This window comes from Fundulus heteroclitus, chromosome 12, assembly GCF_011125445.2.
Source record: "Fundulus heteroclitus isolate FHET01 chromosome 12, MU-UCD_Fhet_4.1, whole genome shotgun sequence".
NCBI classification, from domain to species: domain Eukaryota; kingdom Metazoa; phylum Chordata; class Actinopteri; order Cyprinodontiformes; family Fundulidae; genus Fundulus; species Fundulus heteroclitus.
Window position 1 is genome coordinate 3,438,782 of NC_046372.1, and position 16,421 is coordinate 3,455,202.

At 39.9% G+C, this 16,421-nt stretch overlaps 1 protein-coding gene across 2 annotated transcripts; it reads right to left on the bottom strand.

Annotated features, from left to right (window-relative positions):
• Nucleotides 1-693: 693 nt before the first annotated feature.
• On the bottom strand, nt 694-16,382 carry trafd1 (TRAF-type zinc finger domain containing 1). 2 transcript variants are annotated; one of them, XM_012863535.3, is made up of 12 exons: nt 16,107-16,378; nt 15,574-15,623; nt 15,340-15,475; nt 13,956-14,009; nt 13,255-13,693; nt 12,871-13,158; nt 12,734-12,798; nt 10,630-10,893; nt 8,998-9,136; nt 7,403-7,532; nt 7,226-7,271; nt 694-1,604 (listed from the first exon to the last, which is right to left on the bottom strand). In XM_012863535.3, exons 2-12 carry the CDS (start codon nt 15,606-15,608, stop codon nt 1,575-1,577), a joined length of 1,626 nt encoding a protein of 541 aa, XP_012718989.2. In that variant the 5' UTR covers nt 15,609-15,623; nt 16,107-16,378; the 3' UTR covers nt 694-1,574. The 2 variants fall into 2 exon arrangements, with proteins under 2 accessions (XP_012718989.2, XP_035999622.1); XM_036143729.1 differs by lacking the exon at nt 694-1,604 and having other exon boundaries at nt 5,795-7,271; nt 16,107-16,382.
• Between the last annotated feature and the right edge of the window lie 39 nt (nt 16,383-16,421).

The following is a 16,421-nucleotide window of genomic DNA, read 5'->3' on the forward strand; positions in this document are numbered from 1 at the left end:
TAAACTTGTTTACAGTAAACAGAGATTCTCCAAAACAAAATTTTAGATTTATGAAACTTTTAAGAAATTTGTGGGGAAAAGTATTTTTCACAATAGGACCACTTCAGACTGAGAAAACTATAAAATTGGGAAATATATAGACTTGTCACATGAGAATTTTTTTTTCATAAATCCCAAATTTCCTAATAATTTTATCACAGATAAGGGGCTTGTACATGGGGGCCATTTGTGCAAAAACACTGATGAACACACAGAGCAAACCCTATATCCTTATTATAAAAACAACAGTTTAATTTGCCTAAAGATTTCCAAACATTTTGGATTGAATTTCCAAAATGTTTGTAAAATGTTTCCAAGTCAATTTAAAAAATACTGTGTTTAATTTGTTCTTATAAAGTAATATTTAAAGTAGAAGAAATTTTTCATCTAATGTGTGTAATTGTTAATTTTGTGCAGACAGATTGTTAGTACAGCTTTGGTCTAAACTGCTGTGTACAACTACTGTGTTGTTCTTGAAGACATCGATTAAAAAATATGATCTCAAGAGTAAAAACAGAGTAAAAACGAACCAACCGGGATTTTATGACCGTCTAAAAAAAAAAAAAAGTGTCAGGATGTACAAAGTCCACACAACTGACAACTAGGTTTTGAAGCGGATGAAACCGACACGCACAAAGAGCAATAAAGGCATCATTATCCTTTTTAAGATATTTAATCACAGCACATGACAAAGGGCATCACATCAGTTGTTTAACAGGAATATTCAGCTGTGTGCATAGGTGCATTAAATCCACAATGAAAGGTGTTCTCATGGATTAGCAGCAGCTCTACTAACTAAACCCTTTCTGGCTTCTTATTACATATTTCTACGGCGTTAAACACAAAAAAAGAAGAAAAAAAAAAAAACATATTATGCTTTTAAAGCCATTTCAATATAATAAAACATTACTGTATTTATAAGGTTAGAATAAAAAAAAAAACATATCACTCCTTAGTTACAGAGAATTATGAAAGACGAATGTTAAACAGTATGAAGTGAGGCTAATGCTTAGAAATCACTACTTTCTTGGTCAGAGACACATACACAAACAAATCTCATCTGTTCCCAACATTTAAAAAGCCTCTCCAAGCGCTTCCCGCGGGATGAAGATACAGAAACCAAGAGGAACAAAGGAAGAACCTGGAGGAGCGGAAAACAAGATGTCCCTGGCAGCAGAAACAAGGTGCAGATTAACTTCATCTGGGTCAGTTTTAGGTGACCTCAGTAATCCCCTATGAACCAGGACTTATGCAATTAAAAACACTAACACAATGCTAACGAAATACATTTCTCTATTTATCGGGCCGAGCGTTGCAAATAAAAAAAGCACACAGTTAAACAGAAAATGCAAGAAGAAGATCAACTCAGGCATTATTTGTAAAAATCATTAGAGTATAAACTGTAAGATACTTAAGTTTTTTAAAGGCACTTGGGTTGTTATACCTTTACTGTTTAAAAGTGTGCAAAAACAGATGAAGCCGAGCAGGAGGTGCAGATGTTTCAGTTTCTCCAGATGTTCCAGCTCTCGCTCTTCCTACTGCTCCTCGTTCTGCTTCTTGGGCGGCTGGAGAGGGGGGAAAACGGTACAATTGAAACTACTTTACACACACACACACACACACACACACACACACACACACACACACACAGGAAGTAAAGAAAAAATAAGAGATCTGAAACCTTCAGATACATTTATCCCTTCAAAAAGAATATCCATTTTTAAAGCCCTAAAATTTATTTTAGGTTTGCAGGCTAATCTAAACACTTTTTTAATTGTTCCTAAATTACTGAGCCTTTATGGAAGAGCAGAAAGTAAAACAGCGTGAAAAGTGGAGGGCTGTATGTTGGACTACAGCGATGCAGTGTCCTCAATCCAGGGGCGGTTCTAGACCAAATTTACCAGGGGGGCCAAGGTGGGGCCAGTGTTTTTTCACAGGGGCACAGAAAAAAAATTAAAAACAATAAAATGGCAATATTTAACTGTGTAATAATATTAAGTAAGCCACTTGTGTCTCTGGAACTGCAGCTTTCAGACCCCTGATCTAGCAGTTGAAAACTTTGCCCCCTGCTCAGTACAGCTAAAACTAAACGTGAAACATCTTAAGTTTTAAATTCTTTTTAGAGTAAAGCTGTATAGGTAAAAAATAATATTGGTCAAAGTGACCAATCAGTTATGGTTTCTTTGCCATGGACCTTACCAAGCTCCGCCCACAACTGACCTAAAAAATCTGAAGTCTCACAAACAAAGCCTCGCGGCGCTTTAATTCTATGGAAGTTTCTATGTAAACACGGCGTCTTCCACTTGGACTGATTCTTTGCGGAGTATTTCCGACTCGATTAGTGCGTCATTTCTGCCTGATTTTGAACAAATATCATCTACAACAATGGACAGAGGAACTAACAAGTTCATGTAATCATTTTTGGATGAGTTAAAGGTATTTGAGCCACGCGATGCCTCCAAAGTGGTGCACGTCACAGCAAAATGCTTTCGGTCGATGAGGAAAACGGCAGACCCTCACACCCTCAGCATTAATATAGATGTGGACAAGATAACTGATGCCTATTGTTCTTGCAAGGCTGGGTAAGTTGTGCATTCATCGTTTTGTCTGTTACTTTTGAAATCAGTGGATAATTCCTGTGGTTTGTTGGCAAATGTTTGTGTGGCTAGCTTGATACGCTGTACTTGGTGCTAGAGTGGCTAACACGAGGAACAGTTTCGTCCAAAGCCTTTTCTGCTATAATAAAATATTTAGTGTATGTCAGATACACTGTCCTGCCTACTTGCACTTTCCGATGCTCTTTTTGGTGCGCGCCTAGCTGTATGCACTCGCGCTCCGTCTGCTGGTGTCGGATAAGGATGGGACGCTGTTGGCCCATCCCCGCCGACAAAATGCTAATAAATAAATAAATAAAAAGCAATAAGTATTATTGCTTTGCTTTAAGTATTAAAGCAAAGCAATAATACTTACACCAGCACACACTTCCTTGTTCTTGTTGATCCTACGAAGGTTGAGCTGCTCATGTGGTCGTGCACAAGCTTTGATCCAAGCCCGGCATTCTGCTCCTGATTTTGGAAATCTGTGAATTTTCCGACCACAAATACGATCAGGATATCTGACATCACCAGTACAGATACCCCACTGGCAATGGAGAACCATTATTTTTCGATTGTTGATTCGAAAACTTTATGCCGGTATGCTAGTACAGTAGTAGTCTAGCACTACATTAGCTTGTGTTTGTGAGACTTCTTCGCACGTTGTAGCCACTCTATGACGTAGAATGGGCATCAGCCAATGAAAAGCGGCCCCTCTGGTAAGGTCCATTGCAAATAATCATGAGAAGTTTTTTTAACATCATGCTTTTAGTACAGGGGCCACAACAGGGGCCAAGGCCATTTCTACAGGGGCATGGGCCCCTGTTGGCCCCTGTCTAGAACCGTCCCTGCCTCAATCGATCGCGTTCAACGAAGAGTAAGGAAACTCTTTATGGACACAGTGGAAAAACTGCATGAGTCAGCAGGATCATCTTCATGAAATACCAGGGTTTCATGGAGCACCGTACGTAAACAAAACATTTAAATGACGTTTAAATGGATTTTAGCTGAAAAAGAAAAGCAACTACTATTACTGCTTTTACTAAAATGATATTATTGTTCCACATATAGACAACGGTTATTGTCATTTTCATTTGGATAAGATAAAACATGTAGTTTCCTCAGCAAGGCGGTAGGTGTTTTTCCACAATCAGGAACATCTTTCCTGGAAATCAAACATGTAGTCGGTAAAGTCGAGTCTTAGTTCCTCGACGCGGACCGTCCCGGGTGTGACTCTCTGTTCTGTCTCTACCCTGTTTCCTGTCAATCAGCTTTCAAATAAAGGCCACTAGTGCCAGAAAACAAGTGCAGTAGCCTTCTTTCAGTCAGCTGAGTGCGACTGGTGGGGGAGGAGGTGGCATACAGCGAAAAATCCTCTGATCTGTATCTCATTTAAAGGACTTTTAACCAGCAGAAAAGACAGGGACGGGATACCGGCATTAATGCCCGCCTGCAGCTTTAAGGTGTTTTAGAGGGTTACGGTACGTTCACACCAAACTCAAACACGGCAAATTTCTCAAGTTGATCACCTGATTTTGTTCTCTTGACATTTCGCCTCTCTCTCACAAACAACTCGCCCTGCCAACGCATGGAAATTTCGCCCGGGTCGCTTCCAGAGGTGGTGTGTCTGTCTTCAGGACAGTAAAAACTAGGGCTGGGTAGAACCTAGGATGAGCCGATTCGAAACAATTCTCGATACGTAGCTCACGATACAATACAATTCTCCATATAGCTCAGCTTGATTTGACTCCAATATCGATATTTATAACTGTCAAATTAATGCTCAGTCAGTCAATCAACAAAACCAGCCAAATATTGCATTTCTGTTCAATTAATTGAACACTCATATTAACAAGAAAATAAAGTGCATTTGGTTCGATGCATTTAACGCATCACAGAAACCAAAAATGTGCCAAAACGTCTGATTTTAGGGACGAAGGTGCGTCTAAAATCCAGTCGGCCATTCTGCAAATTCGTCTCACTTGCACTTCCTCGCTGTGAACAGTAATGCCGCGCTGTGATAACGCCCCCTAGGGGTTGGGAGGTATATCGATATTGAAAGCCAGAATATCAATATTAAATCGTTTTTAAAAACATTGATATTAATCTTTGTATCAATTCTTATGCACAGCCCTAGTAAAAACCCTGCCTGGTTTTTCTTCATCCTGTTCACTTCACCAGGAGGTCTTATTCCTTGTCTATGCAGTGCAGCTGGAGGAGCAAATGGTTGGAACTCATCTAAGCGTCCCTGTGACTGACAGTTCCTCCAGAGACCCGGTTTAGCGAGTGCCACCGCCTGTAGCTGCGTCTGCATGATGCTCGTACTTCCGTCGGCCCAGGACCCTGTATGAGGACCTGCTGCCCTGCGTCGGGGGACCGCCCCCTCCGGCACACGGACTACATGTGCTCCATCTCCCCGCAGAGCGCCTGTTCATCTGTCTTCGGTCAGAAAATCCATCATTGCTCGATAGAAATACAGCCTAATTGTACCGTCTAAATGTGTAGAATATAAACATTTCTGCCATTAAATAAATGGACGAGGACCCCTAACGCAACGCAAATTGACCGAAAAGTTTGAATTGTTAATCTCTTCGCGTTATTCACGTCGCTCAAAACGGATCATTTGCATCGCAGACCGTTAATTTTGCTCCTGATGGCGCCTTTACATGAGGATAACATGGAAATCACTCGCTCCATTCACCTTGTTCGTGTTCAGTGTGAACGCACCTTTAGTTTTAAACGCTTTGAAATTTGTAAAGGGTTGAAGATCTGTAAATGAGCTCCCAGAGGGACCTCAGTTTTCTCCCGCTGAGTGGAGCAGAGCAACATAATGCTGCTCCCCATCCACTTCTTACTGTGAACTGCCAGCCACCTGGCTGCAAAAAAATACTACTACAATTTTCTCTCCAGAGTCTGCTACTGTTTATAGTTTATTTCATTTTATTTCCACTTTTCTTTGGTATTTTGGAGAGAATTTGTGTTTTTTTTATATTGTTTAAAGTCTCTCGTTTGCCCTCTTAAATCAAATAATTTCTGTACCACTGACCTAATTTTAAAATGTGAGTTTTAAATACACCAGCATTGCAATTTTAGTGCTGCTTTAACTCTTCTGTTTCCCCTCGCTCATGTTGAAATGCCTGCAAATTTTCGAGTTTTACTAGGTGGAACATAAATGGGAAAAAAAATAAACCCCAAAAAAAGGACAAAAGCACGGAATATGTTAATACATATTTCTCTGGCAACGCTTAAAAGAGCATTTTTTGTGTCTGAGGGACAAAAGAATAGCAGAAAAGGAAGCTTTCTTGAAAAAATAAAAGATTGAGCAGTTTAGAAATGTTACGGTTGTGAAAAACATGAATAGTCATAGTGTGACTAACCATCGAACACCAACCATCCTGGTGTTTTGAAACCAAGGTGAAAAGGTGCAATATTCTGCACGATAAGGTTATCTACACAAAACCCCACGCCTTATTAGGAAGAGGCTCACTTTATATTTTCAATCATTTTATTATAGTAGCAATAATCAATTTGTTAGATTGTTGTTGCAATGATAGGAAGAATATTTGTTGCTTTTTTTGTTTTATACTAAAAGGAATTAGATAATGATATGCACATTATTCCTATATTTAGATAATGTATGTATTTTGGAGCAAATAACATGAAACTGTCAAACTGTGGGGTTTTTACTCAACTTATCATACAGTGAATATGTCTGTATGTACTGTACTGAGTAATGCTCTAAATTACTCAGAGTCTGAAATTGCTTCAGCAAACATGAACAGCCATTAAATGTGGAAAGTGGCTTCATGATGTGACTCAGCGATGACTCGGGACCTTTGCGTTCGCGGCCTCAATGATGCAGAAGACGTGTGGAGTGAGAAGGAGCTTCCTGACCCTCCCGCCCGACTCATTGTCAGAGAAATAAAACAGTAAAATATATGCCAGGGAGGCTTTTAAAAGAAAGCAACAGGTTGGAAAAAAATTTTGTTTTTTTAAGCTGGCACTTTACCTCGTGTAGCGGGAGGAAAAACATTTGTCACTATTAAGAGTTCAATGGTGGAACAGTTTACCACAGACTGATTTAACTCCCAAGGAAAAAGCGTTAGGAGCCAATTCAGCTTTACTCTGAGTACATTTAACATTAGAAACGCCTCCATATATGGAGCTCCACCTCTCTGGTCTCTTTCTGTGCCATTCCTTCACCATTATGAAACGCTGTTCAGTTTTAAAGGCATAAATAAATAACATAACTAGCTAAGATAGCTAAGATTGTAAACTCATAAAAGATTCAGCTGTTAAAATGGCAAACAATTTATCGCCTTCATTATTCAAAATCAAGTCAAAGCTTGTTTGTGATTGTCAAGATAAGGAGGCACCAAATATGATGGCGCTACCTAATGAGCTGTGACAGAAAACGTTAAAAAAAAAGAACCGGGTCGGTTTAAATATTGTTTATATTTCTCCTAACTTTAAAAGCTTTAACTCATTTAACTCGATAAAAGACTCACCATACACCCCTCAGTTACAGTGAGCTGTGCCAGCTGTCAAGCACAAGAATCAGCAGCGTGTGGCTGCGGGGAAGTGAAACATACCTTTGTTCTGTTCTCGCTCTCTTCGTTGCTCTCTGGCACATCGAATCTGGTGGAGAAATTCACACAAAAAAAAGCCTAAATCACAATGTGTTTAATTTAACTGTGTTCCAGTTTTGCTTAAATCATTCTCAGTTAAAGTAAAAACATTTTTCGCTTGAATCTTATTGTTGTTTTTACCCCGTTAATGACGCAGAGCCGAGCTCGCCAGAGTCGCATTGAAAGAAGTGAGCGCCCTCCGCTTCCTCGCGGCTGGACGTCGTCTTTTCACGTCCTTCGCCGGTTTGCCCAGGCGTTGTGTCCCAAAAGTCTTCATTCGACATAAATGGGTGTATATGAGAGTGAAGGTCAAGAATGCGTTTAAAAAAAAATACAAAAAAAACCCTGATAAACAAGCCCGGCCTCTAGAGCGCTATTTTGACAAATTCCATTTAATATGTGAAACCCCCCAAAACTACCTGCATTGTTAGAATTGTTATTTTTAATGCATTTCTCCACTGTTGGTTCGTTGAGAGCATCATTAACTATCAATAAAGTAAAAAGTATGATTAAATCCAGCTGCTATGTGCAGTTTAGAGATAAAACAACCTCACTTCATTATGTAGCTAGTGCCCTGATGAAGCCATTATTAGTATGTTTTTAAATACTTTCTTTAAAAAAAAGACACAATTTCCATTTATGGGGCTATAATTGCTATGACATGCAGTGACAGGTATATAGTTACCTAAATAAAAAACTGCAAGAAGCTGTAAATAGTATTGTATCTGTTATGTACCATTTAATTTTCCTTTGGCAATAATAAAATGTTATTGAACTGAATTATCACCACTTTTGCTGTTATCGGAATAGTAACACAATAGATCATGATAAATTTAAAGTCTACCCCTAAGTCAGCATTTATTGCAGCGTTACAGTTTACATCACGGTGGTCGTCTAAAGAGTTCACCACAAGATAAAGTCCTCAAGTTGAAAGTAATCACTGGCTGGTAAATGTTCATGTTTTTCAATTATAAAAGCTATAATAATGCTAATGTGATTTTTTAAAATGTATTTGTACCGGCTCAGGAATAAACTAAATCTTTTAATGAAACAAAGTAGTCTGGTTCTTGTAGAAAATGGATCTTTAAATGCTTCCAAATTCCAACCATAAAAAGGTAGAAATGTACCTAAATCTTTAGGGTTGTTTTCTATTTATTTGATCTAAAAAAAAAAGTTTTAGCCTATTCTCAAAGAAAAAAAAACAAGAAAAGGAACAAGACATGGATTCCTCTTTCTTCAGAGAGGCTTTATTTGACCAAGTTTAACGTACGAATTCCCTGATTTTCTGATTTTGAGTAAAAATAACTGAGGTTTGTGGTCCTATTTATCATGCAAATTAATATTAAAACTTAAACCTGGTTAAAAAACAGATAAATACTTTTTATTGTACCTAACATTTTCTATTTTAAAATTTAAATTACTCTATCTTGCTTCAAAGGCTTTGCATCAGAGAACATTTCAATGTAAAAATGTTAACATTTCCATCTGCATTGACCTCCTGAGCTGGTGAGCCACATTTGTACCATTTTTAAATATTAAAATCATTCCAAGTGCTGCAAAAGGCCCACGGGCTGCATTTTCAACATCACTGGTAAACATTGTAAAAGTCTGTAACAGACCAGGAATTTATTTAAAAAAAGTACACAAATACTGAATTAATTAAAATGTTAAAACACTGCTGAAATGCATTTTTGTCTTAAGGTTTATTAATCTCCTGAAGAAATGTCCTACTTTACCTCGTTTCTTTATTCTCCTCTGAAAATCTGAAGACATCTCTCCGTAGGCATCTTTAGCAAGGCTCAGAGGATTCTGGGTGGATGGTTTTGCTCGGTTGTTCAGCTGTTGGCCACTCTCGGTCCGCATGTCACACTTATCCTTGGTTTAAGAAAAAAGACAAACGCCACATAATTAAAGGCATTATGGGGGGAAAGAACAGCCTTGTTGTTTTTTGTTGTTTTGTCCTGAAAACACAAGCCCTCAGAGTAATTCTAAATGTGACAACAGCACCCCCTGCTGTTTGGTCTGTACCTGCAGTCAGACTAGGAAGGGATTCTCTGTAATCCTCAGAGCAACGGCTTAACTGCAGTGAGGTAACATTGCATTGATTATCTTTAGATGAATAATATTAATAAACTCAATATAGTAAAGTATGAAACCCAAAGTTTTCATTTTTGAGGACCTCTGGTTTGACCAACCCAGTCAAAGTAAGTGTCCAGCAAGTGTATTTTATTGAAAGCTTATCCAGTACTAAAGTGAAATCATGTGGTCTACCTCAAGGAAATTGTTAGGGACCACTTTTATTTTCTCTATTCATAAATGATTTTCCATTATCAGTTAATAAGGCCAGTATACAGGACTGTCTCAGAAAATTAGAATATTGTGATAAAGTTCTTTATTTTCTGTAATGCAATTAAAAAACATGAATTGTCATACATTCTGGATTCATTACAAATCAACTGAAATATCGCAAGCCTTTTATTGTTTTAATATCGCTGATTATGGCGTACAGCTGAAGAAAACTCAAAAATCCTATCTCAAAATATTAGAATATTTCCTCAGAACAAGTAAAAAAAAAATGATAACAGCAAAACAAAATCAAACATTTGAAAATGTCCATTAATGCACTCAGTACTTGGTTGAGAATCCTTTTGCACAGATTACTGCATCAATGCGGCGTGGCATGGAGGCAATCAGCCTGTGGCATTGCTGAGGTGTTATGGATGCCCAGGATGCTTCAATAGCGGCCTTTAGCTCATTTGCATTGTTGGCTCTGGTGTCTTTCAGCTTCTTCTTCACAATACCCCACAAATTCTCTATGGGGTTCAGGTCAGGGGAATTGGCAGGCCAATCAAGGACAGTAATGCCATGGTCAGTACACCAGTTACTGTGAGAATCTCATGTCGTCTCTTAACCACTACCATACTTGTGATTTAGTTTACTGAACCAAGCTGAGTGTTTTTCAAGGCTCAGGAAACCCTGCAGTGTTTCGAGTTAATTAGACGATTCAAGTGATTAGTTGAATAGCCTACTAGTATACTTTTTCACAATATTCTAATATTTTGAGATAGGATATTTTAGTTTTCTTCAGCTGTACGCCATAATCAGCAATATTAAAACAATAAAAGGCTTGCGATATTTCAGTTGATTTGTAATGAATCCAGAATGTATGACATTTCATGTTTTTTTATTGCATTACAGAAAATAAAGAACTTTATCACAATATTCTACTTTTCTGAGACAGTCCTGTACATACAATAATTATGCGATAGAAATAAAAAAAAAGTGCCAGGTCTGCAGCATTCTGTACAAAACACAATTTATCAGAAGCAAGATAAAATAGCAATAAAAAAAGTACTGCGGGAAAATACCTGATGGTGAAAGACAACAGCTTCCTCCAGAGCCACGCCACAGAATTCACATGGAATGACTACGTCGCCCTCTAGTGGACTGGCAGGAGGGCTGTAGGAGGCGGGGGAGCCTGATCGGGGGAAGGTGGGAATGTTGGACGCGAGCGTGTCTGAATAGTTCTTGTTATGCCCCGCTGAAGCATTCCTGGCCATCCTGTCATCTTTAGGGGGTGAAGAGGGCTTCTTGCTAAAAGATGCGAATGCAGAGGCGGGACTGCATCCAGTCTGAAACAAACAGAAAACAACAAAGAAGATTTGAATCTTTATTCTACACGCTTTAGACAACACGTTCCGTAAAGATGCAGATAAAATCCACAGCCCCGTCCAGGCTGGACTAACCGGACTACCAGCATGAAACGATGAAAAGCACAGACGTGTCTGCACATCCTGTGAAGTCTGGCTGAATCAGACCAATTGTGATTCAGACAGAATCAGATCAACTTACTGCCAAAGGGAAAGAAACAACCATCTGACAGAGTCAGCACTCACTTGTGGGAAGAAGTTTTTATTTTCTTGTTGAGAGGATCTGAATACAGCAAAGAAAAGCCCAAATCATCAACCCTCCACCAGCTTGGTTTGACCTCTACTTTGGTTTCATTTGTTTATAGCTGTTTCGTAAATCTTGGACATTCAGATGGAGCTTTGCGACATCGTATCGTGTGCATCGTAGACAGAACAGACGTTCTCTTGGAAACAACACCAAACCAGCCATGACCGTTCTAACCGAAAAGTCACGAACTTTACAATTTAACATACTAACTGTACAAAAGATAATCCCCGCAATTGCAAATGCCTACGCTGACCGCGGTCCTTGAACGCACCACATGCGCAGCATTCAATACAGAGCGGATCTGCGGCGTGTGCGTCCATAGAACCGTGAGTTATCATGTTTGTGTTGGGCTATATCCTGTTTGGGGTCCTGTTAGCCCTCAGTTGTTGATGAGAACTTTGTAGTTTCGCTGTTGTTGTAGTGTGGCGACTGGTTTTCCTACTGAGGAGCAACATGATGTTAGAAGCTAATAGCAATAGGTTTGGAGCTCTATGTCATGGTTGTTAGCAGCTAATCAGTATGTTTGAGCCCGAGTTTGTTTGTTTCATATTCTGAATCTGCACTATGTATGTTTGTATTTCAGAAACCACACACACACACACACACACACACACACACCTCTTGTATTTTCAGATACTTAAATGCAGATAAACTAATTGAACTGCATTAAAAGGACTCCGCCTCTTATTCTTGCGAGCACCTGAACATCCCTACAGTGTTCTGACCCGACACCCTGAAGTGATTGCAGCCACCTAAAATCCACATCCAGTCAATCTGTTTTACACTAACCAAGGCCTGTAGAGTAGATCTAAGTCTTGAGTTTTTTCCCCCTCTTATCAGCGTTTCCCCTACCATTATCCATAAACCTCTCCCAGCATACACAACAATAAGACCCCCCGCCCTCCCAAGAAGATCACAGCATGTAGTAAAGGATGAAAGTCTGTATGTGTTCCCAATTAATTAAATTAGCCTTTCTAAATAGCACCAGATCACACCTAAGCTAGTTCTATCTCTACGTGGTCGCTCCTCTACCTTCAGCTCCTTCCTGCGTCACCCATGCAGCGCCTTAGCGTCCAGGAGCTGGGCCCACAGAGAAGTGCAAGGGTCATACGTTCACATGCGCGAAGCCGAATGAGTAGCGCACGAAAGTGAACGACAAAACTCCCTATAGAGGCTCATGCATCCACAGAGAGCCCCCGCTCCCAAGCACAGTACAGTCAGACAAGTTCAGCTCTCCTAGCAACAGACTCCCTCCGTACGACTTCAGAGAGCGACGCATTCTTTTACAAATGTTTATAGAAACAGTCTGCATGCCTAGGGTGCTTGATGTTATACACCTGTGGCCATGGAAGAGGTAGAGACAGCTGATTTGGTTCATTTGGATGGGTGAGTGAATACTTTTGGCAATCTATTATGACTGAATCAAAAATAACGACCGTCGCGTCACGCAGAGAACGACAGACAGCGAAGAACGACATCTGGATGCAGAACACGAGTTAAAAAGTATTCCCAAACCTCATGCAGAATAAGGTCCTCTTCTGAAAACAGCTCCTCACAAAACTCACAAGGCAGCATAGTATCTATAAGAACAAAAGTTAAATCATAAACTGAGCGCAGACTCGCATAATTTGTAGCAATTATACGAATTTCACCTGTTCGGCGGGTGGCCTGGACAGAACTCGTCCCTTCAGGTGAGTCTGTGTTTTTACTGTGGGCCATAGGAAACGAATAATTCACGGATGAGTTTGACTTCTTCTCCTCGGGGTCCCAGATGTTCTTCCACACGCTGTCCTCTCCACCTCCAGCTGAGGATTCTCCATCGCTCTGGAGGCTGAGGGCCAGCATGTAGTCATAGTCGAGGCCTGACGACTCCTCGTCGACAGTGCGCTCGCCGCCGCTGCTGCTGCCGCCGCCGTGAAGGAAATCTCCTTGTCCCCGAACTTCAAAAAAGAAATCATACAGTTATTACGGAAAACTAATTCTCCTCTGGCTGACTTGCTGTTTTATACCTACAGTATCATTCTGAATCAACTCACAGAGGTTAGACGTTGTACCATGAGAAGCTGAACTCTTCCAGCTGCCCGTTTCGTTTTCCCCACTCGAGCTGCTGTAAGCTGACGTCTCAAACGGCCGACGAACGCGGTGATGTTCCCCGGCGCTGATGTTATTATTCTTAGGGGCTCCATCCTGGCCCCTTAACATGTTTCTGATGGAGTGCGCCTCGAACCAGTCGTCTGAAAACCGGTTCTCCGCCTGTCCGCAGCCCATTCTGTTGTTGTTCCTCTCTTGGGGTGGTGTGAGGCTCCCACATAAGACTGGATGCACAGCTTTTTCACGCAGCATTACGTTGCAGCTGCAGTTTGGGCAAGGTTCGGTGCGGGCCCCGCAGTAATCCTCGTGCTCTTTGGACTGGCTGAAAACGAGCTCCAGCTCGCAGTACGGGCACGCGATCAGCCGCTGGGAGCACTCGGAGCTCTGCGAGACAGAACCACCGGGGACATTTAGTGGCTTTCATCGGGATTGTTAAATATTATAGGCACAGCAACGATGGAAAGTTTAAGATTTATTAACTTCTCTGTACATGTTGTACTGCTACTCTACATCAACTTAAGTCAATTTAGCACTTAATACCTGTCAGAATTCCCTACTGTCCAAAATGGAAACATTTAGTCTAAAAGTATTTTTGGATAAATGTCTCCGTTGCCAATTTTTAATGTAAAGAAATAGAAAAAAATACCTGATGAACTTCACTTTGATTCTTCTCAATCTTCAGTCCACACTTGCATGTAATCTGGAAAGTTGAAAATAAATACAAATAATATATATCTATTTTTTTTTTTTACCTATACTAATCCTGTTTCCATTCTGATATTGCTAATCTAATCAAGTTCTTCCTTCAAACTAATATGACATCAAATAAAGATATCAATATTGTCCTTTAAAGACCTGGCATGTCTTGCTGATTGTCTTTGAATAAAATAATTTACAGCCGGGAAGTCTGGCCGCAAAGATCAGAATAAAGTTCAACCAATATTATATATTTTTTTACTTTGCCATATTCTTCATGTATGAAACATTTATGCGCCAGTGAAGCAACAGCTTCTATCGGTACCCTTAGAGATCTAGAAATTGAGACATTTCACATGTCTGTTCGTTATGCTGGTGAAGATTCTCAGTCATCCAGGTCATGGTCATTCCAAAAAAAGTAAAAAACAAAAGCAACTGGACTTGTTTTCTGTAGTTTGAAGACAAAGGCCTTGTATTTTGCATGTTATCTAAGCCATTAAAAGGCCTTTGTTGGGCAGTAGTATAAAGCTTGATGCTCCACATTACTCCAGACTTTTTGAATTGAGAAAGCTTCCCGGATAGGAAGAGAAACGTCTTAAAACTAGGGAAAACAAGTCCAGTTGCTTTGTTTTTTACTTTTTTTTTGGAATCACATGTCTGATCCACCTTTCATCCGGTCCCAGGAAGAGAGGGATTCCCGGCCCAGATGATGACTGCCTGTGGGAACTTAACGCTCACTAAGCTACAGCGGACTGAAGGCTCACCATTACTTCATCTACACAGAGAAAAATCTGAGCCCATCTTTTAGGGCCTTGCTAGGACGTTTTTCAAAAATGAAAATGCCAACCTTATTTATTTGACAGCTGTTATATGAGCACACATCAAATCAGTTTATTTATATAGCACCAGTATACAACAGATGCCATCTCAAGGCTCTTTACAGAGTCAATTGAATCAAATCAAATCACACATCAGATCTCCGTTGATGTAGCCGCGTCAAACAGTCTGTTCAGTAGCAGAGATGAACTGAAGATAAAGCAAAAACAATCACCGTCGTGTCTATTGATGTCTGTGAAATCCTGACTAAATTCAGTCTGATTCTATTAGACTGGGTTTTTTTGTAAAATAAAATGAAATAAAATAAAGGGGGGCTGAGGCATTTAAGATAAAATGTCTAGATAAACCTAAATATGTAACCAGACAAGCACCATTTGAAATTAAGGTAAAACGCTCAACAGGCTTGACAGTGATTTTATTTAATTGTATCTTTTTTTTTTTTTTTTTTACACAAGGTCTTTATGAACATAAGCCCTGTAAAGAGCTGTGAATAATACCTGTGTATGCTCTTGGATGTTGTGCTCCTGCAGCTCTGAGTGGGGAACTGGCTCCTGGCACACCTCACAGAGAGCAATGTTTCTCTTACAGTGGATCTCATGGGTGGTAAAATTGGCCTCTGGGATGTCATGCTTGCTGATGACGTAGAAACAAAATGCACACACACATACACAAAAATGTAATTTCAGACAATCAAATACACTAGTCGTGACATGCAACTATTTTATACTTACCAATTGCCACAGAACTGTGTGTTGTTATCCGCCATGACCCCTCTTGTGACCTGAAAGAAGCCTTATTATGAATAACAGGAATCCGCTTATGACGATGAACGTGTTTTACTGTTTATTTGGTGACTTTGTGTTGGCGCAGGTTGACATTGGCTCCATCGATCAAGTCAACAGGAGTAACTAAACGACCACGACGCTCAGTTTAAAATTAGCACCGTGAATCATCAGGAAACGGAGCTAACCTTTCCTCTCGTGAACGAAACTACGCGACGGCACTTTCGCTTCGTACCCATTGTTTTTTTTCCCGCAGCTAGCTAGCGTTAATTGCGAAAATGCTCCACATAAGCACGAATATTCTTGGTCAACGCCAACAAACAAGCGACTTCACAGCGTTTGTACGCCGCCAGCTGTGTTTAGCGAACTACCTAGCTTAACACACCTAGGTACGGTTATCGCTACCGTCCACTTACAAAACATTCATCACAAGACGAAGCTAAATTAATGACATTTTTCTTTTTGGTTTGATTTAAGTTTACCTTTGGTCCTTTTATGGTATTTTAACCAAACTGCCAGACGACAACAGACTACTTGACGAGGGCTAGCTTAGAGAATCAGTTTATTAATTCTCCGTTGCTCTGTCTCGATGGATGGGTTTTGCTGTCCTACGTAAAGTCTTACAGGTTCTCTGCATTCCAGCCGCAATGAGAACCATTAATAACGATACTATGAAAAAAGGAAACTATATATTACTAGGATGAATGTCCTAATAATCTATACATATAGAATAAAACTCAATTAATTTTGAGTACTAAAGTTATTGCTTAAACATTTTCCTGCAAATCTTAGCTCAG